General features: G+C 38.8%; 1 protein-coding gene across 3 annotated transcripts in view; it reads left to right on the top strand.

Annotated features, from left to right (window-relative positions):
• Positions 1 to 27,726, top strand: part of kaznb (kazrin, periplakin interacting protein b) — a 154,716-nt gene that overhangs the window by 126,075 nt on the left and 915 nt on the right. For all 3 annotated transcript variants that reach the window (XM_042506826.1, XM_042506834.1, XM_042506841.1), the window contains 12 exons: positions 7,771 to 7,962; positions 11,098 to 11,234; positions 14,071 to 14,241; positions 15,601 to 15,781; positions 15,944 to 16,077; positions 18,407 to 18,530; positions 22,576 to 22,766; positions 22,849 to 22,967; positions 24,400 to 24,631; positions 24,900 to 25,001; positions 25,416 to 25,582; positions 26,506 to 26,602. In XM_042506826.1, coding sequence (XP_042362760.1) covers positions 7,771 to 7,962; positions 11,098 to 11,234; positions 14,071 to 14,241; positions 15,601 to 15,781; positions 15,944 to 16,077; positions 18,407 to 18,530; positions 22,576 to 22,766; positions 22,849 to 22,967; positions 24,400 to 24,631; positions 24,900 to 25,001; positions 25,416 to 25,582; positions 26,506 to 26,602 — 1,847 coding nt within the window. The remainder of the gene's footprint in view (positions 1 to 7,770; positions 7,963 to 11,097; positions 11,235 to 14,070; positions 14,242 to 15,600; positions 15,782 to 15,943; positions 16,078 to 18,406; positions 18,531 to 22,575; positions 22,767 to 22,848; positions 22,968 to 24,399; positions 24,632 to 24,899; positions 25,002 to 25,415; positions 25,583 to 26,505; positions 26,603 to 27,726) is intronic.

The following is a 27,726-nucleotide window of genomic DNA, read 5'->3' on the forward strand; positions in this document are numbered from 1 at the left end:
AGAACCCTCAATAGTGTTGCAGGGAAGATGTTTTTTTAAAAGCAAATGGGATTTTTCCATTGGACTTTGGATCATTAAAGAAAGTAAGCTCTGTGGCAAACAAACAAATCACCAGAAGTAAAAAGCTAATATTAAGCTACACATGAACGACACCACAGTCACATGACTTATCGCCGCTCCACAATGAGGCTTTAAATCCGCATGTGGCGCAATGATGTTCTGTATTCTCATTTAGCCATTTGTTAGCTACAGCTGGTCTTTTTTAAGACACTTAAAAGCTTTAGAACTTAAGAGTGGGATATTTACAGATTTCATGTTGTAAAAGAAAATGTGAAAATCTCTTAAACATGTTTTACCCACAGACCTTATTTTAGACATCTTATCAAAAATCCATTCAAACCAACCAACTGAACTTGCTGTTGGTGTATTTCTGTCAGTGTTGTGTCTTGACATCGTTGTTAATTCTGTTTTTTCGCTCTGCAGACTCAAGACAATAAGCTTACATCAGTGCAGTTTCCCAGTACTTATTGTTTTGATCACAGACTCAATGGGCACAACTTGATAATTCATGTTATTGTAGAGCAGCAATATCGTGAAGAAATGAGTCACTGAGGTATGAAAGGACGATGTGACTGTCACTGAGGTAAACACAAGCAGGAGCTCATTTGTTCAAGTGGTCACCATATAATTCAGCTCTCAAGTTGTTACAGAGACACTGTGGTGGTTCGCTCCCCCTCAGGGAGGCTGACAGTTTCAGTAAACACAATCACCTGCATTGCAGGTATTCACTTATGTAATATTTCCTACTTCACAGGAAGCCTCTCAGCGGGACGCTGTCCTGGGTAACAAGTTTTTGATGTTTTTGGTGGTTTCATTCTCTGTAAAGTTTATCAATAAGAAGAGCTTATGAGAGAATAGCTTATTAGGAGGCTTTGATGAGGCATTTTAACCACTTTCCTGGTTGTTTGAAACAGCTCGACTCATATCTGCGAGTCACAGAAAAGCTTGTGTTTCATTGCTGTTTTTTACATCCCCAGTGAACATTTGTCATATTGCTTCTAATTTTGTTTAAAGAAAACTTTGATATGGTGGCCTTGTGTTTACTGATTTAATTACTTGCTGCATAGCAATTTGGGTGAGAAATACACCATTAAATGACGTCGCTTTGATGTCCTGCTGTATTAGCTGCACCCCCTGCAACACTACAGAAAAAAAAAATCTCTCAGCACTTTCTGTAGAAAGCCATTACTGTTTTCATCCTTTAGCTTCAGTTCCCCCGAACACTCCTCCCTCACATACACACACCCCCACTCCATCTTATAGATAGCATATTATAGCTGTGCTACAGTAGCACAGAAGAAAACTGTAAGAAATCTGCAGAGAAAATAAAACTCCTTTAGGCTCTATTTCCAAATTATTGTGGAAACTTGACAATTAAAGACAAATCCCAGTTGTGCACTATATTTAAACAGCAGTTTTTATAGTCACATCCTGAAACGGCGACTTCTGACTTTAGCTTTGGTAACTAAAGCTGTTAAACCAGCCAGAGCAGCCCTCCTGTCCCACCTTTACCTGCCTGTCACACAGCAGCAGTCTATGTAAATGAATATAGTTCTTTACAAGGTCAGTTCACCTGCAAGGATAACGAGACCTTTTAGGAAATGACAGTGTGGGGAAGGAGTTAAAGCACCTGTTTTATAAAGGCCACATTGTGATGATTTGTTAAAGCCTTGAATGTCCAGCAGGTATTTCAAGGTGAATGAAACAGGCTGAAGATGTGCTTCATGCTCTTGACTCCTCAGTGTTCAACAAGACAGTATTAATCTGCTCTGGGTGTTCACGGGAGTCTCTTTATTCAAAATATTGCTTTAAGAGGACAGTTATGATAGCTCTGTATGTCTACATACAGTCGTAAAGTTGTAAAACAGTGAGTGACCTTGTTATCCAACTATCAGTTACTGTACCTGGGAGATTAGAAAGGCAGCAGCATTGCCCCTGGCTTTGTCTTGCACAGAAATAGCTGAGCGGAACCACTGTACTAACTAAAATTACACACATTTGAATTGTCAGGGACACCGAGGTGGAAAAGTGACAGCCACGCACATGGTAACTCCTCAGGGCAGAACAGTTGGCTGCTGTCACTTTGGAGATTTTTGACACCCCTCTCAATCATCCCATATTATTTTCATGGTTTTGCTTTCAGATATACTAAGGTCCACTGAAGCAGCATGTTTCACTATGTTTTATAGGAAATTGTAGTTATATGAAATGATCAGTTTACACCGAACACAAAATTTTTTTTTTTTTTCTTTCATACTCTTTAGAGATGGCCATACAGATAGTTTTGTTTAGTTTGTCCAGATATGTCTATCTAAGATTTCTGCTATTTGTGTTACTCACAGTATTGGAAATATATATATATATATTCAAACAATTATACAGCAGTTTTCAATCATGATGTCCCAGTTATTCTGGATGATCCACAGAGCACCATGTCAACAGTTTTCAGTGGAACTACTCCCTATAAAAACTATCGACAGTGAGGTCTGTGCAGTATGAAGGCTAAAAGGGAAATTGTTTTTGAAAAGAGGTTTTGCTGTTGAAGTTTTTATAAAACACAACACTTTAGAGCTTTGACATTCGATTGAACAATAAATTAGTTGATCAGCAGAAATATATTCAGCAACCATTTTAATAACCAAAAAAGATCCTAGTTCTGGCATCTCGACTGTGAACATGTTACTGCTTTTTTCCGTTTTATGTCATTATAAACTGAATATCTTTGGGTTTTGCTCTGCTGATTGGATAAAACAGGACATTTCATATTGTTTTAATTATTTAGCTGCATCCCTAAAAATATGTTAAACTATACTATAGCTGTGAGCTGTAAATTCTCCACTTCTTTACCATGCAGTGCGTTCTTTCTCTCCTTTCATGCTGCTGCCTGCATGTCCGCAACTGCAAATACTATCATGAAAATCAAGAGCACTTACTCTGCAGCAAAATCTGGGGACCAAAAATTCCCCAGAAGTACACTATGCAGAAAAAAACTGCTCAACTTGAAACAATCTCGGTCAACTGGGGGTATTTGACGATGATTTGAGTCTCCAACTTTCAAGGGGCAGCCCTAGTCATGTTACAGACTCTCTCTCCACCTCTCTACAATTTGATTGAGCTTTTGAAAAGTATTTGTATAGATATTGTGATTATATCATTATCATGAAATCTTTTGGCCACGATAACCATGAAATGAAAGTCTAATATCCTTCTAGCCCTGGTAAAAATATGTATTAGAATATATTTTTTTCTTATTTGGGTTGAACTGACACTTTAACTTATTTAAATGCTGAATTGAGGCTGAATTCCTATTCTTTGAAAGAAGATCACAGTGCTCTAAATCCAGGAAACAATGGCTCTGGTTCAAATCAGGCAAACCTGATGAATAAAGCTTCCCAACAGTGTATCAGTTCACTTATTGTTTAGTTGTCTGATTGGAAAGTGATTGCTTAATAATGAGAGATGATCAATTTGGATGCACGGAGAACAGTTCGTCTCAAACTGCTTTAAAAACAGAATGGGTTTTTGCAACAAGAGCAATAACTTTAAATTTAACTTCTCATCCGAACTCAATATTCCAACACAGCTCACATTAAGCACTTTGATCGTTCATGTATATAAATAGCTTCACTTTAATCCTGCGTACGCTTCATAGGAGACTAGTTCAGGTCTTTGACCGCCAATCCACACATTTCCAGCTCGCACTTCCCCTTTCCAAGCAGAGAGCGATGCCTCTGCTTTCTTTTAAGCTTAATCATGAGCCAACAGCCACTACGCACCCCTCCCCATGTCTCTCTCAGTGTGTGTGTGAGTGTGTGTGTATGTGTGCATGTGTGCTGGCTTGTGACAGCTCTGCTATGCAGGGGAAAAGGAACTGGGAGTGATGGCCTGGCCCTGACTGGCTTTGATGGACACTCTAATCAGGCTTGGATGAGAAGTTAATAGAATGGGCTGCTGAATACGAAGAAGAAGAGTGGGATTCTCCTCCTCTGTGGGAGGACTCTAATAGCTTGACCAAGCTCGCTGCACAACCACTCAAGGGTCAGAGCTGAGAGAGCCCAGACGATAACAGCATATAGACTGCAGCATGCAGTTTATATGGCTCCTGTCAATTTAAATAGCTTTTAGATCATGTGGGGGCATTATCTATAGGTAGATGGGTTGTGTCTGTCAGTGGTGCAGCTTAAACTCGAGTCACTGTGCAATGAAGCAGCTCTTCTGTGAGTCCCTTTAGTAAATTCTTAAATGTGAAATGGCCCCAAATTCAGGGAAGATTCGAAGATCTCTGTAAGTTTTATTTGCCTCTATTTCACCACCAATTTAAGGCAAGAAACCCTAGAGAGGGAAAGTATATGAGTGTTTGTGCGTCTGTCTATATTATTGGGCAGGGGGATGATGCTGAAAATTAATGCAAAATTGGATTTGGGAGAATTATGTAACTGATTTATGTGTAAATTAGACACATTTTCTCACTAAATCCACAGTAAATACTCCTCCAGACACAATTCCAACACTGTTTTAATTGACTTAAAGTAGACTAAATATGAAGCACAATGATATGTAATGCTAAGCTAATGAAATACTCAATTGATTCTGAGTGGAGAAAAGGAAAAGGCTCATCATCAATTACCTCATTTGAGAATCACTGCAAGTAACAAATTCTCTGCTAAACACAACTGCTGTGCTCGCTAACAACAAGAGCAGATCAACCTTCACATCACAGTGAGAGCAGCTGATAATTTAAATAGCCTGTTTAGAGTTAAGCCGCACACAATAAAGCACTGAAAAAATGCGCACTTCTGTCCGATGGCATCAAAAGAAGCAGCTGGGCTTCCCGCGACAAATATAGGAGAGCCTGTAGGTAAACAGATGAATAAGCGGATTTAGGCTGCAAGAAGGCCGTGAACGATTGCTCTCTCAGGGAAACAAACTCTTTTTGTCACATGCAGTGCAGAGCTGCCCGGTGTGTTTCCATAGTCCTGAGTCGACAGAGACCGATGGACTGTCCCTTCTTCTCTTATCAGAGCTGCTGCAGCCCCACAAGGTCTGGCTGCAGGCCTGCTGAGACCTTCTCTCTCTTTCTGTCTGAGTCACACACATGTGCACACAAACACACACACATACAGACTTCACGGCATGCACCCTTGCTCTTGAGTTTTGCATAATTTTACATGAGTCTTATAGGGATCTGCATAATATTAAAGACACTTTACTTTTTCTTTACTTGTTATATTTTTCAGCCATGTGAGCAGCCTGTCTCTAGGGATGTCTGTCGACAGGTCGGTTCCACTACTTTAGTTCAAAGTAAAATATATTAATAACTATTGGATGGATTGCCATTAAATTGTGTGTGGACATTCATAGTCTCCAGAGGAAGAAGCCTACTGATTTTGGGAATTTGTTGACTTTAAGGTCTCTTCTAGCTCTGCCAGCAAGTTGATGTGTGTAGTTTAGAGTGAAATGTCTCGACAATCGTCAGATAAATTAAGCCATGTGGTACAAACATTCTGTGTCTTGGTGGCTTTCTTTACTTTGTGTAGTTTTCATCTAACACCATCATTACGTCAAATCTCACATTATTTCTCATTAAATTTCTCACCTAATAGGGGTTTATGAGAGATTTCCAAAAAACAAAAACTGTAGAAAAAGGACTGTGTTTTGATGTCAGTTAATTATCTGTGACTTCAAAAAAATTCTTGCTGTCTTCTCTCGAAAATTATTTAATTTACTCTACTTAAAGTTTTATCTAACTTTTAGCTCTTCTGTAAAGATCCAGTGTGTAGGAGTTAATGGCATTTAGCAGTGAGGTTGTCGAACTGAAACTTCTCCAATGTGCCAAGTGTGCCAAAGCAAACCAAAGTGCCATACGCGAAAATGCAGAAATTTAAATGACCCTATCTAGAGCCAGCGTTTGGTCTGTCCGTACTGTGCTGCTGTTGAACAACATGGTGAACTCCATGGAAGGGGACTCGCTCCATATGTATATATTAACGGCTCATTTTAAGGTTACAAAACCACGTTTCTCAGTTTCAGGTAATTATAAACTAATGCAAACAGTTATGAATACTATACCATTTCATCCAGTAGATGCACTTTAAATTCTACACATCGGACCTTTAAAATGACAGAGCATTACAGTACAACGTCCAGCGACACTAGCTTACCTGTACGTAATGTGTAACCTTTTTTTTTAATTCATTGATTAATGCGTTTGTCTCTAAAATGCAAAAAATGCTAATCACAAGTTGCTTTTAAAAAAATACTTAATTATTCAAAGTACTCTATTTTTAAAAAATCTCAACAAATTGTTGTTTAATATCACAATACATTTGGAAAACCTAAGGACTCCAAAACAATACAATAAATGCACTGACTTTCTTGTAGGGGCTGTAGAATAAAAATATTATTGAATATGTTGCAAAGCCTATAAAAAGAAAGCAGAGAATGCTTGTATGGCAAAGTCTTGTAAGTTTGTGCACGGTAAACGGAGCAAAACATCTAAAATGAAACATTCTTCATCTCAAAAACTTCAAACATGGACGTAAGGTACGGCCAGAGGTAGAGGTACGGGGACACCACCTGAACAAACAAACAACACACAGAACTGCGTGGTCACAGTTTATGGCCTTTTGTATTTTAGAAAAGAAAGAAAAAATCATCTGCTGACCTAAAATCAAATGTAACGAGCAACGAGAGCCTTCATAGAAATGTAGTGGAGTCAAAGTAAAATAAAAATACTCAAAGTACAGATACTCAAAAACTTAAGAACAGTACTTAAGTACATGAACTTTATTACTGTCCACAACTGTAAATTACCTAAATTATCGATAATCAAAAAATGGATGAAATGTGTTATTTTCATTGCTTGATGAATTAACTGATTAACTATTCTATCTTAACTGAATTAACTATCTTGTGACATTTTAGGTATCATACAGGTTTTGCTGTTGAATTCCAACTTTCTCATCTTGTGCTGCAGATTTTACAGTATGGTTGAATGTTTTGGCAGTTTGTGAGCGTCATTCGTCTCTGTTCTGATGAAAAGTGTCCATTCTACCGTACAAACCTTTCTGACCCAATATAAATCATTATGACTTATTGTTCCTCTGCTGATGGACGTCCTTCACTGGACTCAAATTCAACCCATGTAAGACCACTTCTAATCTGTTTCATCTATTCTGTCCTGTTGCTCAGCAAAACATGTCCACCAGCTCCTGTCCATTAGCTCTCTGTGTCTTCTCCTCAGTTTCCTGCTCCTGTTTGTTTGCCTGTTTTCCCCTGAGGGTTGGGAGGCGTTTCACAGCGGATGGAAAACAGCACTGAGGAGCACAGCTCAAGCGTGGGGTGCTGATATTTTATTAAGTCTTATCGGACTGCTGTCTGTCACTTACCCACAACCCTCGCAGGTTTCAGTCCTGAGTCTGTCACTCAGCATTTATCTGAATTCCTTAAACCCCCGTGGCCACAGCTGAGGGGGAGCTGTGAGTCTTGAGGGGGTTTGATGTATTGATTTGAGCGTATATTTTATGATGTGCTGCATAATCACAGCCTCTCTGTTTGATTCAAGGTTTAACACCACTACCTTCCTGCATCTACTCTACGACAGTCTTGTTCTTCTTTCCTCTGATTCATTCCCTCAATCCTGCACTGTCAGGTTCCACATTCCTCCTCTGCATACTCTAAATTCCCAAACTCTCTGTCTTTCTCCCTCAGTGTTGCTGCGTGAGGAGGTGGCCCAGCTTCAAGAGGAGGTCCACCTGCTGAGGCAAATGAAGGACATGTTGAGTAAGGACCTAGAGGAGACCCAGGGAGGCTGCTCTGCCAACGTGCTCTCAGCCACCGAGCTCCGTGTGCAGCTGGGTGACAAGGAGCAGGAGCTGGACCGTGCCAAGGAGGCCTTACAAGGTCAGGGTCCGACACAGGCATCTCACCTAATCCACCAGAGTCCCCTCTTTCCAACACAATATACAGCAAGTACAGCTGTCCAAGCTTTAAGTTGGACGTTTTACCCTTTTTAAGTTATCAGGCCAAAATATGTTGTAATCACATATACTTTGTCTTACCAAAGAAAAAGATGCGTCAGTAGATATCAGTCTTTTTATTTCTGTCATGCTAAACATTTCCAAGATGGGATTGCAAGATGTTATTTATCAAACATCAAAACAAATCCTACTCTAGTGACAAGAAACAAAGTACAAAACCAGAAGAAAAACATCAGTTGCATTTTAAGTACTTCTATATATTGTCAATCACGTCCATGTCCAAACTTTTAAATCCAATGTCTAATGGTAAGAGAAAATAAAGAAATGCTACAAGCCTAAAGGTTTTTTCCATGTTTTATCAGTTTTAGAGGTTTTTCTCAAAGTTAACTGGCTATTTTAATGTTTTGTATAAAATTCCAAACATCCTCACAGTTATATGTTTATTACTTAACCTTGATAACAATCATACCTACAATTAGATGCAAACATGGCCATTATGAGGCGACTTCTAACTCACCAGGTAGCAAAGACAGAAGAGTTAATTCCAGTGGGGCAGTTTGTCTTCATTGTCCTGTGATGTCCGTCTCTCTGGATTGTCAATCAGCTTTTTATCAAAACAATGTGATTTGTTTATGTAAATGAATTGTGTTAAACTTCCCTCCAACTAAGCAGCACACTGATTTCTTTTCTAAAATTTTCGCTAGCTCTAGGTCTGTTGCTTGAACTACAGATTGTACGTCCACATGAGGACACAAAGAGTATAGAGAAAGACGGGCAGATCAAGAGAGACAGATCTGCCCGTCTTTCTCCTTTAAATTTGCACCAAACGGTAAAACAAAGCAGTGCTGATCAAATATGAACCAAGATTCTGTGACTGCGTATCTTATTTCTTTCCTAAAATGTTTTCATAAAAATATCTTTGCGCATTGTCTTACTGCACGACATTGTTTACCAGCCAGCCACCATAATGTTTCCGGATGGGAAATTGGCATTAAGGGAGAGTTTATTGGTCTGGGGCGGTGAAGTGCATTCTGGTAGTTGTAGGTTTTCTATTTCTTGAGCAACAGTGACTGTAACAGTCCTTTTTATCTGTTTTCTTTGGTCATATAGCACTAATTTCAAAAGTATTGGGGTCTCTTTACAACATAGACATACCAGTGTTACAAAAAGACCATCTTTCCAGCAGTCAAATGTTTCTTTAAATCTGTTTCCCCCACATTCATGAGTATTGATTGTTTTTAAATATCTTGTTTTAATTGGACGACCTATATTGACTTAGTTCATCAAAATGCCCTTTGATTTATGTACAACGACCATGAATCATTCAGTGAACATAAACAGAATTTTGCCAAATTTAATACATATTTATATTATTATTATTATTAATTATTATTATTATTATTATATTATTATTATTATTATTATTATTATTATTATTATTATTATTAAATATTATATTTATTATTAATAAACATATGTCTATTTTGCAAATCAAACACATGCACTCGGCCATTGTGCATCATCCATGTTCAAAATAATGTTTTCATTTTTTTACACAATAGAGAAGACAAATATTGTGGATCCCAGTAAAACGCAGTCAAAAACAAAATAAAGGCTCATTTTCAAATCTGTTACAATGCATTACAAACCTGCTTTTCTTCTTCCAGACTGACATAACTTGCAGTTTCAACATTGTACCAAGTATAAGTGGCTTATGTAATCAAATGAAGATACTAACTTCTAAAATGGATCAAATAAAACATAATTCTCTGTAGCACACTCATATTCCATTCCAGTTGTGGCTTAGTCTATATGACATCAGCCCACTGTGCTTTACAGAGCCAATCAGAAGATAATACTGTGGGGATTTGTCTTTAAAATCAATTACAGGGTTCGTCTCTCTCCCAGTTATGTCTTGTGTGTGCCAAAGTTATGAAACGTGTGCTCACAAACTGCAACAGTGTATGACATATAGAGAGAAACCAGATTTTCTATGTTTAAATCTTATTGTGTGCCTGTGAGCGTATACAGGAGATACTGTATATGTGCCTGTGTTTCGACATTGTTGAGAGATGGGTGTTGCCCCTGATGAGCAGCCAAGTAGACTCCAGGTTCACCTCATTTTAATTAACAGCCATCAGTCATGTGAAACAAGCTTTACGCTGAAATATTAATGTGGTATTGATGTAGACTGGAATATGGCGCTGATTGTGTGTTATTGGATTGTTTTCATTTCTTGTATGAAAACAACTCTAACCGTAATACAACCCAACAGTTCCCATCTTTGAGAGGGGAGGTAAAAACAGTCCTGCATTAGGGATAATTTCTTGGAACAAAGAAAACCGAAAAGGCAGTCATGGGTTTGGTTTGGTTTAACTCTGTTTCTCTGTATGCTTCTCCCCCCTGCTCGGAGTCGCAGGTGGTAAACTGCAAGCACATAAACTGTGTTGTGTAACTGCTGCAAAACAGGTTTGAATGTTGAGTGTAAAATATGAAGCGGCTGAACGTTGTCAGGAGGAATGCCTGCTGAGTGACACATGTGTGCAGTTATGTACAGGTTCCAGTCTCGCCTCTCCATTAAGCACAAACTCTCAAGAGAGCTTTGTTATTATTTTTGCTTGCAGAAAGCCACACCAGTTGCATCATGGCTATCTGAGTTTTCTCTGCAAGAGAATGAAGCTGAAAGAAATCAGATCCAGTTGGTTTTCTCCAGGATGAGCCAACAGAGTCTCCACATGCCAGCCGAAACAGTTCAATGTTTGAATGAATAAATGCTACTGTGCCACTTATCTTTTAGGGTGATTACATCATTTTCTCAAGAAGAGAAAAAAAACAAAACAAGCACCAGCTGCTGCCCCTCTTTAACAGAAGACACAGTGACACCTAGTGGCTCTCTGTTGCAACTGCAAATCTTTGTTTCAGACGTGGAGGCAGCCAAATCTCACTGACGTTTGTTTGTTTTATTTTCTTTGACAGTAGAGGTGGCTGTTAAAATGAAGCTCGATTTGCACGTGTATGCGCTGCGCAGTGTGTGAATGTGTGTGTCTGTGTGTTGCAGCCATGAAAGCTGACCGTAAGCGTCTAAAAGCGGAGAAGGCGGACTTGGTGAGTCAGATGCAGCAGCTGTACACAACACTGGAGAGCAGAGAAGACCAGCTGCGGGAATTCATACGCAACTACGACCAACACCGAAAGGTAACGCAGACCCAGCACATCAGTATTAACTTAATGTCAATATTTTTGACATTGATTTGGTTTGGTTTATTTCGAACATGTAAAAAAGGAAATAGAGAAATCATTAGGCCTGTACAAAAGAAAAAAAGGGGGAAAAATAATACTTAACAGACAGTTAAAAAACATGAAGTGAAAGAAATAGTCAACACACGATTACTTAATTTACATATTTGAAAAGGAGTGAGAAGTAGAAACTTATTTAATCCCACCCCTTCTCCATCACTCAGTGAATTTTAATTAACCAGCTTCCTTATTAATTTAAACCTATACTCTAATTAATTAAACATAGGCATACATCCACATACCCCAAATTAAATATCTATAATTTTTCATTATTATTTACAGGAAGAAAGAGGAAGATAAACATATAAAATAATGTAATAAATATAAAATATATTTTATTGGTGTAAATGTATGTGAATTTTGCCACTGACAAATTAATGTCCAACTATAAAATCTCACCCAGTTTGGTAAATCTTTACTGAAGTGCTCCTTTACGGTATAAACAGTATATAGATGTTTAATAGGTGGTTTATAACATACAATAAAGTAGTTTTGAGCAGATAATAGTGTTTGTCATTTATCTGTCATCAACTATGGCTCCTCCTGTGGTTACCCATAAATGGAAACTGCCGTATAAACAGATAATTAATGCAGGGATGCTGCCAAAGGGAGCCCAGGAACCCTGATACAGTTGTTGGCCCCTCCTTGCATAACTAATCAAAAATGATTGGAGGGATTTGTGTGGTGTTTTTAAACTTGATTAGGCTTGTTCGCAGTAAATGTTACATTCCTTTCAATCAATGTAGTCCTTCAAAAAAAAGATGTATATTTACAGCCAGTCTATTTGAAGAACTGTATATCATATAGAGATACATAACACATTGAAACAGGATTATACAGTATCATATTTTGTTTAAACTTCAGACTGAATTTGAATGGATATGAATTATAATGAAAGGTATTTGCAAAAGTATTATTTAAACCACCCATCTTGTTTAAGTTAATTTTGTTATTACAATCAGATTAGCCAAATGTTATTTGTTAACTGGGTGTTTTTGGTTTTTTTTGGGGTTTTTTTTTTGAAGAACATTATTTGTACTTGAGCCATGTTGTGTGCTGTTGTTCTGTTATTATTGTATGTAATGTTTGCACTTTATACCATGTAACATGGTACTGAGTTACAGTAAATACATGAAATGTAATGAGTCTGTCTATACATGCTTAGGCACATCCAATTAATAATAATATTAACTATAAATAAAAAAAGAAGGCAAAATATACCAGTATGTCATTCTGTAACTCTCATATTGACATCGTTTTCAACCAGACTGCATACTTCTACAGCATCATATTATATATCATATTCCTGAAATTCAGTTTGAAGTTTTGGTTTGGTGTGCCACCCTGAGATTTTCAGTTGCTCCTTCTGGCCACCCCAATGTAACATTTCTGGGGATGCCACAAAATGAATAACAAATGGAACACAGTTGTAGTAACACTGAATATGTCCCCATTAAAAGAGGTTATGATTGTTGACAAATAATGCACATTAGTGTACTATATAATTTTTTTATATTTGTGCATGAACACATTATAGTGCGTTATAAATCCTTTATTAAATGTTTATATGTTACTCATAAATTCTAAATATGGGGACTTAGTGTAAGGCCTGAACCATGTGGGGTTAGATCATAGTCATAAGTCTTTGAAGAAAAAAAAAATCAACAATGTCTCCTAGTACAACATTTTTTATGATATCTTACAAATTAGCATCCCTACCAGTTAGGTTTAGGAAAAGAGTTATGGTTGGGCATTGTTACATCACACATTTAACTTAACATGATGATGTGAGGTGATATAACATATGTTCATGACTTAAAATAACTATGTTGACATTTTTGCTTTAACACAGGACACGACCCCTTGTCTCCTGGGTCAAAGTCCTGTGTTTGTTTGAACTGTACATCAACCCCGATCTCCGTCATCCACTGACTATTTTGTCTTTATTCTACCTCACCTGACTTGCTCCTTTGCTCCAGGGAGGATGACTAGATTCACAGCATCATGCCACATCATACCAATGGGGAACAATGCATGATGATTAATTTGTTTCACGGAGGTGTCTGCAGTCAGCCTTGGGTCGGAATATTTTTGTGCAAAAAAAAAAGATATGGATGAGAATTAAAAGCTGCAACCTGCTGTAACCCTACCACATCACAGCTCCAGTTACATTGCACGTGTTTTAACCCGTAGCTCCCATGAGGTCAAAGAGTGTGTCCCAGCCTTCTTTGAATAGCCTCGAGGGAGGAAAGCCTGCAGTGCATAGGTCACGTGATCATAGCCTCCTGGCTCACAATTACACATTTGATATACGTATTATAGTGTATTACTTTTTGTAGGTATTATTACAAACAGTGAGCGGGAATAACCTGATTTAAACGGCTTCTATCATAAATTTATTTTTTCATTTGTTCATGTCATGTTAAAAAAATGTAGGCTGATATATCTTTGAGATTTATTAAAACTCCTAAATATCAAGATAGTTATGCCATCACCAAAAATATTTTTCTCCATGTATCCACTCTTAAAAAAAATAACATTTTTGAAAAAGGTTATAACACAGAATGTAGCTCTGATACGCCTCTTGACTCAAAGGTTGAGCTCCATTGATCGTTCAAAGTGAGCTTGGCGAGGATTAACCATGTCTGTGTGTGTGTGTGTGTGTGTGTGTGTCTGTGTGTGTCTGTGTGTGTGTGTGTGTGTGTGTGTGTGTGTGTGTGTGTGTGTTCTTCAGGAGAGCGAGGATGCAGTGAAAGCCCTGGCAAAGGAGAAGGACATGCTGGAGAGGGAGAAGTGGGACCTGAGGAGGCAGACCAAAGAAGCCACAGAACAGGCCAACATCCTGCGCTCTCAGATGGACATGAAGGAGAACAGGGTCAAAGAACTGGAGGCCGAGCTCACCATGGTGAGTCACAACTCCGTGAGCACAATAGTGTCACCTTTGCATCATTATCTGGTGTTTATGGCATAAATACAACCAAGATGTCAGTTTGCAATCCCATTGCTGCATTCATATCAGTTCAAACACAGTCAGTAAGCTGCTCTGCTGTAAATCCTCATCCTCTCTCTCTCAAAGCATTAATTCTTCACTCCGAGCTGAGGAAGAAATTCGTGCCTTTTTTTTTCTGTGTTGGTGCCTCGGAGGTACAGTTGTCAGTCTGTGTGTCATTAATCTCTCTCCTCCCTCGGCGAGTCATAACCACCCACAGATCCTCACATCAAGCTGCATCACAGATCAGATTTGTTGGTACATCAGTGCCAGAGCCGCAGCGCTGTCAAGAAACCGAGCCACAAAATATCTTCTCTTTTCTAGTTAAAATCTTATTGTTTCCAACTGTTTCCTCTTACACTAAATGGATGTACATTGAATGCCTTTTTAGAGGCTTACACTAATAGACTCCTGTGGAAAACATCAAATATGTATAGTTGTGGCAGAGAGATGGACAGTTTTTAATTTGCTGTGTGAAAATATTGCCTGTTGGCTCACTTCAAAGGGTAGAGCTTCTGTTATTTGTTTTTTGTTGTGAAAAATCCCATGAAAAAACCGAGACCAGTAACGTGTTACTCTGTTTCTCAGTACTGTGCAATTTCCCTAACCTGCCTGCACTCAAACCAATTTGTTTCTGCTGAAAAATATAGTTAATAATTTTTTAAATATACAGCTGGGCAATGTAGTTTTTAAGCACGTCACTTAACGTCACTTAACCAGCAGTAAACAATGTATTTGTTGGTAACTATTTTCTGCAGCAGATCAATATTCACTTGGGACTTTTTCCTTAAAGTACCCACCCTTTATCGTTGAGTAAACTGGTAACCCCTGACCCTTTTTTCTTGTAAATATTACATCAGAAATTAGTTTTACTTATATTTTTGGTAACTGTGTCCTATTATGTTTTTTTTATTTTTTTTTATTTTTTAGTTGTTAACACACGTAATGGGTTTTCTTTTTGACAAATTCCTTGTTTTCTTCTGCCTGACACTTGGCCATTGTTCATTTCGTGCTTTGGTTGTTCTAAGTATGAACTTTTCTAATGCCTAGGCTGTTAAGCAAGCAAAAGCAATCTCAACTTTAAAAATCACAGTTTCATTTAGTGCTCTACAGGTTCCCAACTGGGGGAGTCCCTACTGCTGACAGATAAACAAAGAAGACATAAGACATGAAAAACTCAAATTGAAATCATATAAATTCACTTTAAATTAGTGTAAAAACCATTTGTGTATCAGTGTGAGAGTGTTGGTTTTCTTGTTTCTTGTGTTTTCCCAGGCGAAGCAGTCTCTGGCCACCTTGACAAAAGATGTACCGAAGCGTCACTCATTGGCCATGCCCACAGAGCCCGTGGTGAACGGCAGTCAGGAATGGGTGATGCAGGCTGACCTGCCGCTCACCGCCGCCATCCGTCAGAGCCAACAGACCCTCTACCACGGACACACCACTGACAGACAGGGTAAGCTCTCCTATTTGCTTTGTCTCTCAGGCTCCGTGTTGCTTGGTGTTGCTTTTACAGACTAAACACACTAACAGAGGGTTTCCCGGACGTTTCTCATACTAACTGGGTTTTTTTTTTTAAACGTGTGTGAATATATGTGTGTATGTGTGGCGCATCCAGCTGTGGTCAGGATCAGCCCCTGCCACTCTCGCCAGCCCTCTGTCATCTCCGATGCTTCAGCAGCCGATGGAGATCGCTCGTCCACGCCGAGCGACATCAACTCACCTCGTCACCGGACCCACTCCCTCTGCAATGTAAGAGCTGCCTGGCCCTCTCGACCAAGTAATCACTCCTCCACACTTTTCTATAAGTACCTCCCTCCTCTTTGTCTCCTCCCGTTTGTGTCCGTCCCTCTGTCCTGTCGGCCTGCTGGGTGTCAGCCTGCCTGCGTGGTGATGGTTGTGATGTTATTTTGCATTATAGTCACTTTACAGCAATAGTTTGACATTTTGGGGAATACACTTATTCACTGTCTTGCTGAAGAAGAAGCTGCAGTTAGTTAGGTTACTTTAAAGACTGGAAACAGGATGAGACTGCTCACCCGGCTCTGTCAAAAGGTTACAGAATCTGCCTACCAGCTCCTCTTAAGCTCCCTAACACGTATCTTGTTTGTTTAAAAAGTACAAAAACCAAAGTGTAAAAACAAGTTTTAGTGTTGCAGGGGTGTATGTAATTCTTGCTGGCACAGTAACCTCCTGGAGTCTTCTTTCACAACATATGGTGCAACCAGCCGAGACTCTAAAAAGTTACTGTGCTGGGCCAAGAAGCACATAACCCTGTGAAACCACATAATGTTTCTTTAACACTTTCTTTTGCACAATTTTTGTACATATGTTAAATAAACAAGATATTTATCCATGAGCTTTAGATCACCCGTAGGAGGGGGGCACTGGCCTCCTTTGGTGCCCCCCTGTCAGAGTCAGAGGGTAATGGGTAGTTGGCTTCTTATAGAGAATCCCAGTCTGAAAACCTGGGAATCAGTTAGCATTTCAGCACCTCCAGTTCACTTGTCTAAAGTCAGTTAGTTTTTTGAATGGGTTTTTGGTTAGAAGCCTAAAATATGGTCTGTGGTTAACACAAGCTGGAGAGACTTTCAGGTTTTGTTCTTCAACACAGAATACATCAGTAAATACCCCACTCGCAAACTTTGACGCTTTTATGTGTCTTAAAGCAGGTGGTTGCTAACAAGTGAGACTACAGAACGTCATCACACCAAACCGCCAAACACAGCTTTACAGCCCTGTAGCGGTGGCAATGTGACTATAGTGTAGTTTGTTTTAGCCCTAGCAATAGCTTTTCACTTCTGCCGATTTAGGCTTCAAATATCCTGAAAGTGGTGTTCATTAGTGGAGATTATCTTGCTGTACAAAACGTGTAAGTATCATCAATATTTGTTTACCACAGAGCTTTTTTTCTAAAATGATCCAAAATTCAATGGAAAAATCCTATTGGCTTATTGATGAGGGAAGAAAAAACGGAAAGGATCCACACACTAGCATATGCTCCAAAAAGATTTATTAAATACCTCCACACGTGTGACGTTATGGGCAATTGCCCTTCTGGGTTGGCCTATAGAAAAACGTCACCTGTAGGGATTTCCCGTTGGCACTTTTATTCGCGACAAATCAAACTATGCCATGTTGATTTGCAATCCCATTACCAGTTCTTCCAAGTCACGCCTGAGATGGCCCTCTCTAGAGTAGTGCCAAAGCACATCTGACCAACCTCCAAGTGGGCTGCAATGATGTCATGCAGGCACGGCCAACTTATGACAACCCCCCCTTTACCCCCTCAAACAGGCTTATGTTGTGACACTCAGCTCCTATCTGTGCAGGAGACCAGAGAGAAAGACATTTTTTAAAGTCTCTGTGTGTTCAGCTCTCAGTTCTTTTGTAGTTTCTAACTGAAGCTCTGTGGTTTGGAGTTTAGTTTCTCTCCTGTGTCCCGGTTTGTACTCTTGTTATCTCCTTTATTTCATTATGTCATATTTGCTTTCGGCTGTGTAGGAGTTGTGTTACGTTACTGCAGCTTAAAACTCAAAATTTCCCAATTTTTCTGCTTCAAAATAAATGCTTTTAAATAACAAAATAACTGGGGACTTTTGTTCTGAAGAAGCTTTAGGAAGTGAGATGTGTTTATCACCAAATTATTGGAATTTTGTTCGCAGCCTTTCTTTAGGGAGCTGTTAGATAATGAGCTGCAGACAACAAACTGTAACTGCATCACTTCAAACAGCTCACCTCCAACACGTAAACTTCTATTACCCCCCTGCTGTGTGGTGGAAATCCCTTGCAGCAAAATAACGGGGCACTTTTTGCCATGGAATTAGCCCGCTACTTTTAAACGTCGTCATTTCACATTCAGACAGTCAGACAAGCTGTCTACCTGTTTCCAGTCTTTATGCCAAGCAAACCAGATGCTGGTAGTGGCTTCATATTTTCTGTGCAGACATCAGACTATGCCTCTTCTCATCTAACTCTCTTTAGCTGAATAAGCATGCTTTCCCAAAATGTTCAGCTATTGATTTAACTCAGCTTTGTGAGAGGACAAACCCAAGCTTCCTGTCTCCTCTGTCCCGTTCAGTCCATGGAGGACCTGGAGGACCAGAAGCGTAAGAAGAAGAAGGAGAAGATGACTCTGGGATCTTTGTCACGGGTGTTCGCTCGAGGCAAGCAGCGCAAGTCACTGGACCCGGGCCTGTTTGATGGTACAGCCACACCTGATTATTACATAGAGGAGGATGCCGACTGGTGATGCTGAGTGTGTGAGCCTGAGCGTGTGTGTGTGTGTGTGTGTGTTAAATTTGTGTGGATATCCACTTGGCTTTAAGTGTGTGTAAAGAGTGTTTTGTGTGTGTGTGTGGAGGGGGGAGGGGGGTACATTTTAAAAGAAAAGCCTAAAAGAGACTGCTATCCCCATAAATGTACAGTATATCACCCTTAAATTGTATGTTTGTAAATTAGATATATATTTATAGATGTACATGTATGCATATGTATATATGTTTACAGCATATAAATATATACATGGGGTTAATTATTATTATTATTGTTATTATTATTATTATTATTTTTATGTGTAGACATGTTTATGCTGTATTATCTTCCAAATGTCTTTATGTTTTATGTTTTTTATAACTGGAGACTTGAAGGACTGCTGTTCATATGTAAATAGGAGTTATTGTGAAACTAGTGTTTTTACTGTAGATGTCATTTGGCTTTTGTTACTTTACAGCTTTTATCATGCTTTGCAACACTGACTTCTAAGTTTCTTCTTATTCCCAATCTTAGTTGGCCCATGTCTTATTATGAAAGAGGAGATATTACCTGATTGGTTTACAATGAAATTGATCTCTTGAAGTTTAATTGGCCAAATTCTGTTAATTTATGAAAAATAGTGATTTGTTTGAGCTTTGTTGCTGTTACAGGATTGTCGTCATGTTTATTTTATAAATGCTAGCTTAGGGCTGGGCAACGTGTCAATATTATATCTATATCGTGATATAAGATTAGATATCGTCTTAAGGCCTAATTGAAGCGCAGCCAACTGTCTCCCCTCACATCGCCTGTGTCTCTGCCCAGAAAGCTGCACATGGGAACACCACAAAGATTACAGCCAGTAGCCAATTAGCACATACCTTCTGTGCCTGCGTGAGAGGAAATAACTCAATACCGGCAGACGGCGGTCTTCAGTGTGACATTCAAAAAAGGGCTGGGAGACCATCTTGACACTAGTTAGCCAGTTAGCACGTTAACAACACAATTCAATGTTGAAAGAACAAACATATTTACAAAAACACCACCAAACCGCCAAGAAACATTTGTGTTAAAGAGCTCAATGGCCAAAGAAAAAACAATCTTACCTTATATATCAAGTTTGTTTTAATCTGACCCCCTCTTGACTTTAGCTTTATGTTTACTTTCCTCACTTCTGTTTCTCTTCTTGTGCGCTGAGCTGAACAGCCAATCAGACTGATTTCACTCAATGACAGGCTCTGCCGTCTCTGACGCAGATTCAACATGCAGAATTGGTGGAAAAAAGGAGACAATGGTCGACAAGGGCCAACAGTGTGTAACACACTGCAGCAACTGGAGCAACAGATGCTCACAGACTCTCAGCAATGTACTTTTCTGAACTCACCAGATTGTTTTAGCTGTTCTGTTAATTGCCTTTATTAATGTTGTCACAATACTGAACTTTCTAACTTTGATACAATAATTTGTAATTTACCATTTTCAATACCACAGGGAGAAATCTATATAAAAAAAATTCTATTAGAAGATAAATATAACGAGGCTATAACATGACAGCGACAACTTTTCTTTTTTTTTGGTTCTTAGCAAAACATAGCTAAATTAATTGAACTGAATTAATTTATTTGATAGAGATGATGCAGTTAAACGTGGTTTCATACAAAGCATGAAGCTGATGTGCTGCACAAAGAGTTTATAGCAACTGCAATATATAGCAATTTCCAACTCTTATCCCTAGCTGGGCTTTTGAATATACAGTGAGGAAAATGTGCATAATTCAATATTATAAAACTTGACTATACATAGTCAAATAGAGTATGACTTTTACCATTAACAGTAAGAGAAAGCAAGTGCATGTGCAGCTGTTACCTGTAGAGTGATACTGTGGGAACCGAGTATTAAAACCATTTCAAATATTAAAAATCCATAGACACTTAAATTGATTCGACAACAGTAGCCCTTACCCACATAGTTATGCTATCCACATTGCTGATATTTGTTTAGAGAAAATCTCATTGTAAAAATATTTTGTGAAAGCCCCAATTATCCACCCAACAATATCACTGCAATATGGATACTGAGGTATTTTTTCAAAAATATCGTGGTATTTGTGTTTTTTTTTCATATCGCCCAGCCCTACGCTGGCTCACTTTAAACACATCACAGTGTGAGCAGCAGGGAAGTTTTTGCGTGATTGCCTTCTCATCCATTTTATCCTTTAAAAAAGTCATATTATCAGTTACTGTAACTAACGACTGGCCAAAAAGGGTTTTTAGAGTCAGTCAGTATTTCAGAGACCTGAATACACAAACAAAAGCTGAACACTGATGCATATTCAGGCACGCCTCTCGTCTTCTGTCGAAACCATGTGCAAGTGCCAAAGGTTAAACACTCATCACTTGAAAATCTGCGTATCATTCTGTCACTGTTAGCACTAGCGTCTTAACATTGTTTCTGTCTGACTCATTTCTGACTGAGCGCTACCTAACACGTGCCAACATGAGACAAAGGAATGTGCATTAAACACCTGCATGCTCCCTCTGTGTTGCTTTGATTAGATGTCCATTCATTGCCAATCAATTTAATAATCTCCACAATCCTGTGTTGCTCCTGTGTTACCTTCTCCCTTTACTGAGTTACCTTTCCTTGCATTATGAATGCACGGTCCCTTTTATTTTTTTGCTGTTTTTGTTTTGTGTAGAATCCCTCCTCATTTCTTGCAAATGTGGCTCTAACAATTCTGTTAAATGCTTTGTAATTTAGGAGATGTTGCATAAAAGATTAAATATATCGAAGTATTTTATTTAAAAAGAAAAAAAGACAAAGAAGAGGAAACTTCAAATATTTATCTGCTGCAGCTGTCGCAGCCAGATGTTGAGGAGGTTTTAGCAATTTTCAAAAATGAATTATAATTGAAATGAAATCTTATTTTAAAAATAAAACTAGTAACTGAATACATCCTATGTGGCAGTTTTCTGTTCCATGAGTAATCTCGTTCTTGTGTCCCAGTCTAACGTGTCTCTCCCTCTCCTCCTGCCATTTCTAATGGCAACTCTCCTCCTGCCAGTGAGTAACTCCTCATCTGTGATTACCAGCTGTCTGTTTCTGCACTCTGGGGATTATTCATATCACTCAGGTCCATTGGACAAATTCAAGTTTGTGTCTGTTCTTTTTTTTGGAAACTCTTTTTGAAAAAAGAGATGGTGATGGTGGACTTTGCATGCAGCGTTTTTTGTCAGCATGTGGAGACGAATCAGGTAAACACAAAGAGTTCATCCTGGATTTGTTGGTTCAGTATGAATCAGTGTTTTCCTGTTGTTGAGATGGGAGGTTAATGGGCAGACGCATGATGTTTTATGAATAATCCCTGTGTCTCTAATACATTAATGGTCTAAAGTCCCCTCATAATCATCAGATGGCTACTGAAGTATTTTAACAAGTACTAAACATGATACTGTAGTTTTTAGAACTCACCAGACTACTGCACTCTGCTGAAAGACATAAATATGTTGTATATTTTCTGAATTTCGGGTTTAGATACACTCAACCAAGTATATTGTTACTTTTTTTAATAAAAATGAATACACCTGGTAAGATATGTCCATATACTGTATAGTACAGTGATTCAAAGACACGGGTGATGTGGCTTAAGTGAATTATTCTGGCTCCATCTAGTGGCCACATTGTGCAATTTCAAAAGATTTTATGCCTAAATTGGACAAAGGAAGTCTTAAAATTACTCATAATGCAGTTGACTAATATTAGAAAACACAAAAAAGCCAGGAAGTTATATTTCTACCATTCATATAATTTATGTGTAGTATCAAATGTGTTGCTTTGTATTCTTACACACTGATATGGAGGTGTATATTTTCATGCAGACACCCTCTGATTTTGATGTTAACCTTTCTCCAGATGAGTCACTTTTTTGATTTCCACATCCCTCTGACCCTGAACCCCTCCTGTATGCCACACCATAACTTCTCCTGACCAATCCAGACTCTGACAGCCTCACACAGCAGAGCCTGTCTGATGGAGAGGAGCAGCTGGACCGCCTCCAGCAGGCAGAGCTCACTCGAAACACATGCATGTCGCTGTGGAGGGCAGGTGCAGTCCAGGCCTGGCTTGAGGTTGTCATGGGAATGCCCATGTACATGCGAGCCTGCTCTGAAAACGTCAAAAGTGGGAAGGTACACCTTTGATGCACATATGTTGGCTTGTTTGCTTGGTGCAGGAGAGTCTGGTATGATGCTGTTGCTGTCTGTCCTTTAGGTGCTGTTGGGCCTGACGGACGATGATTTGGAGCTGGGTCTGGGTATCACTAACCCCATTCATCGCAGGAAACTGAGACTGGCCATTGAGGATTACAGGAGAGCTGAAGGAGACCAGGGGTGAGCAGCAGCTAACAAAACGCTAAGGAGAACAGTAGCTGTTTGTTTCATATTACCGATCAGCAGCAGAAGAGCAGACATTTAAGCAAGTACTGTAATGATTAAGCACAAATTTGAGGTACTGGAGTATTACAGGGAAGGTGATTGGTAAGTCACAGAAACAACTCAACAATATATTTGAAGGTGCTGTACACAGGAAGGCCAAACATATAATTGCAGATGGCTTACATCCATTTCACTCAGAATTTGAGCTGCTCCTGTCTGGCCGTCGACTTAGGGTAAAGGGAAGTCCTTTATTCCCTGTGCCATTCAAGCAATGAACACAGAATAACTGTATCAGGGGAAACTACTATTTTGTAAGATGTGCTCACTTTTATTATTAATACAATTTATTTCGCCAACCTGCCCGCTTGCACTATTATATCTTGTATATTGTACGTTTGTGCGTTTTTAATGGTGTTTTTTAAATGTGTTTGCATGTACCTTTGCTGTATTTCAGTGAAGCCAAAACAACAGTTTATAAAGTTGATGAAAAATCATCTCCATCTGGACAAACTTTAACAGAAAACCTTCACCAGTGATAGTAATCCAACGCAACACAAGTATTATATACAAAGAAGAAAAATACTATCTATAAATCTATAAACCTGAAAGATTTTCCTTTTACCAAACCTATTTTTATTTACTGATTTTTTAAAGTTGTTTTCTATTATTTTTATTTAGTTATTATTATGTTTGTTTTATTATTTCTGTTAATTAAATTTCACAATCAAATATGTATGCATGTATGTCTGTATGTACTTGTGTATTATTATTATTAACTTTATTTGTATTTATTTTCTGAAAAGTAACTGTAAGGAATTGTAATTTAACAAATAAATAATCTAAAAAATAAAAATATGAATCCAACAGTATAACACCATAGGGCCAATTTTATTGCATTATAAGCACTTTTTTCCGACCCTCTAATTACATTTTGCCAGTAATACTTCTTATGCACTTTTAAAGGTCAAGTGTGTAGGTTTCAATGACATCTAGCATTGCGGTTAACCGTGTGCTATAGCATTTGAGAGAATTATAATGGCCAATGCAAAAATGCGAAAACACAAACGGCCCTGTCTAGAGCCAGTGTTCGATTTGTCTTGTACTGTAGAGACAACATGGCAAACCTGCTCTGTTTATCGTTACAAACGACTCATTTTAAGGTAACAAAACACAATTATTAGACTGATAATTAATAATCAAAAGTTTTGAACATTATAAAGAATTTTCTGCCATAGATGCCCCTAAATCCTACACACTGGACCTTTCAGGAAAAATGTTAATTAACTTGTAGTGAGGTAGTTTTACAGTGTGGAATTGTTACTTTTACTTCAGTAAAGGATCTGAAAACTTGTATATCTGTTGATCGTTGGTTTCTAATCATCTCCAGACTATCAAAAGCATCAGAGATGGACCATCACTGGGTCGCAACATCTTGGCTGAGTGACGTGGGGTTACCTCAATACTCGCAGACCTTCCAGACTCATTTGGTGGATGGGCGAGTGCTGAACTCTTTGAGCCGCAGAGACCTGGAGAGATTCCTAAATGTCAGCGACCAGTTCCATCAGACCAGTCTGCTCCTGGCGATACAGATCCTGCAGATACTCGGTTTTGACAAAGAGGTCAGATTAAATATCAAAATTTGCACAAGGTTCAATGAAGAAGTACTTATAGTTGTATCTTGGTCAATGCATGAAGTTTTATTTGACTACTCTCACAAAACTGCATGTGATTACCATTATCTTCCACCATAGCTGGAGGCACACAGGAGCCCTCAGTGGTGCATTATCTCAGCAGGCGCTTGTCCTTCCCTGACCTCTCTCTGTGTCTTCATTGCCCCCCCGCCACATAAAGTGCTGGTGCAGTTATCTGTGTGTTGTGCTTTTGCAGACCCTCCAGGCACGGCGGGCAAAATGTGAGCACCAAGACCGAGACCCCGTTGTTTGGACATGTCACCGAGTAATGAAGTGGATCAGAGACATAGACCTCAAGGTGGGTGAGAGGTCGGTGACGGTATTTCCCTTTGCTTAGGAGATTCAGTGCAGATTGCAACCAGAAACCACCTACTAATTTCTAGGACTCCCTCAAAAATAATGATAGCTTTGTTGTTGTGGTGCCTCGTCACTGCTGAAAGAGCACAGAAGAAAAGCACTTCAGAAAATACTACATAAATGTTTTCCTGGATTAGGCTTCATATTTTGATGGGCTTATCTCTGGTCAACATTTAGCTCTGGAAACTAAAACACTATTTCTACCCACACGAAGACAAACAGTAATTTGAGGGTTGTTTTTTTTTTTGCTTGGCCATGACTGTGGTTTGCTATTAAATGTGATTTTTGTACCAACAAGACTTTTGGCAGGACTGTATATGAAGTCTGCAGTCAGCATGTGTGTTGTGCTCTTCAGGAGTATGCAGAAAATCTTCAGGGTAAAGGGATTCATGGAGCTGTGATTGCTCTGGACCCGTCCTTTGATACAGACGCCATGGCCAAAGCACTGGGGATCCCGAGCAACAAACACATGCTGCATCGGCACCTGTACGAAGAGATGAAGTCGCTCGCCGTCCCTCAGAGGTGGGGAAAAAAACCTTTCTTAAATTGCATCTATTTCCATTTCATCCTACTCTTAAAGGTGCAGTCTTTGATTCTAAATTCAGATTTTTTTTTTTTTTTGTCAAATTAGGCGATTATTTTTTTGTGGTTCGCTGGGTGTCCGTTCTGTGTGCACTGAAAAACAAAATTTCACCCAAGCAGCAACAAGGGGTGTTCATGCTAGTGCACAGTAGAGATGAAGCAAGCGGCAACTTCTGGGCCTAAAAAAATAAAGCCAATATGGAGGTGCCAAAAACTGCAGTTCCTCTTAAGGTCACTGGAGTCAATCCCAATCGACCCCCATGATGAAAAGGTCAACTTAATAACAAACATGTTTACAGCCTGGTACAAAAAAAATGTTTTTGGTCTTTATAGGTACTTTTCTTGTTGATGACAACTGTACAGGGGGTGAATTTTTATATGACTCACACGTTTACATTTTATTAAGGCTTAAAGTTACACATATTTATGGGCGGAGCTGCTTTGAGTGACACGCTGTCTGCAGATAGATCCATCCCTCACTCCTCCACAGCTTCAGCCTCTCACCCAAATTTGGTCAACTCCGGCTGCAAAAGACCAAGATGGTGACAGCCAAAATGCTGAACTCGAGGCTTCAAAACAGCAGTTCATAAACCAGTGGGTGATGTCATGGTAGCTTCATCTATCTATGGCTAGCTTCTGAGGGAGCAGTTGTTGTTAAGTTGTTAAATATCAACAGTCTTTCTCCAGAATCAGTGACTCCACCTTTATCACAACAAGTGATTTTATTCAATGATATTAAAAGCATATCCTCCAGCTTATTTTGCCTTTATGTTCTTGTGAATCCTGTGAAAGTAAATGTGATCATGCAAGAGTTAAACTTTAACATCGTGCACATAAATTAATGCAATGTCTCGTATTCACAGCAATGCAGAGCAGGGCAGTGAGGTGACCGGCTCCTCTTCGCCTGTGGCTGTTAACCGCTTTGCTGAGGAGAGGGTGTCGATGAGAAGATCCGGCAAGGTATCATTTCATTTCACACATAAATTGCGTTATTGGAACATATCTGTAAATGTTGCAAAATACTTACTTAGACAAAATTTTATCCAACATCACCAGACTCACAGCAGTTTTACTGTAAAGCATCTTAGCTATATTTGGGGGTCTCCTCTTGTTGTAGTGGTCACGGACATGCTCCACTAAAATCCAGTGTCCCTGGTTTGATTATGGTGCGATACCTTTGTAGCACTATTACATTTTTGTCTGTCGTCACTCTTAGCTGTCAGATAAAGTCTGATATTCAAAACAAATATGTACACATTTCGCTGTTTTATCTTTCCTCAGTTTTCTGTTTCTGCACTTTTCTCGGCCACAGTTTTCTTCTCACACAAACTGTGACTTGCTGGATAACTATCTTCTTTCAAATCACTTTTGAAGGCTTATTTTTATTGAAAGCCATTCCTATTGTTTCTCTTTTAATTTTTTTTCAGTCTATTTTCATTCTTAGTGTACAGTGTACTCGGTGAATTACACTGTACCTTACTCCTGACATTTTCGCTCAAGAATTGTTTTTATATTTTTCTTTTGTGATGCATTTTTTTCCTGTGTGTGTGTGTGTGTGTGTGTGTGTGTGTGTGTGTGTGTGTGTGTGTGTGTATTAAAGCACTTTGTAATGTTGGTTTTGATAAGTCTAAAAAATCATTATTATTATTATTATTTTATTATTATATTATTATTATTATTATTATTATTATTCATGCAAAATGAAGGCTGCAGGACATCTCCATGCAAAACATTTTTCCTCAAATATTTTTCTTGTCAACTACTTCTCTATTCTGCATAACCAAAGTAATTGAACCCAGTAGTTGTGAAGCCTTAATACAGTTCGACTTCTCCATTAAAATGATACTTAATTAGTGAAAGGAAGTTTTTCCTTTATGTGATTTTTTTCTTTGTGAAAAGAGGTGTTAATGTGGGACATGACACAGAGCAGTTACTCAGGTGTCAAATAGTGACAGAAAGCTTAATTTGGTGGAGGGTGTAGAAGGGTGTAGAGGTGTAGGTCAACTGGTTGTTGCAACATGATTTTACAATTGGGATATAAAAATAAATTAAGTCATTAAATCTTAAGTAATTAAGTCTTATGA

The sequence above is a fragment of the Plectropomus leopardus genome, chromosome 2 (assembly GCF_008729295.1).
Source record: "Plectropomus leopardus isolate mb chromosome 2, YSFRI_Pleo_2.0, whole genome shotgun sequence".
NCBI lineage: Eukaryota > Metazoa > Chordata > Actinopteri > Perciformes > Serranidae > Plectropomus > Plectropomus leopardus.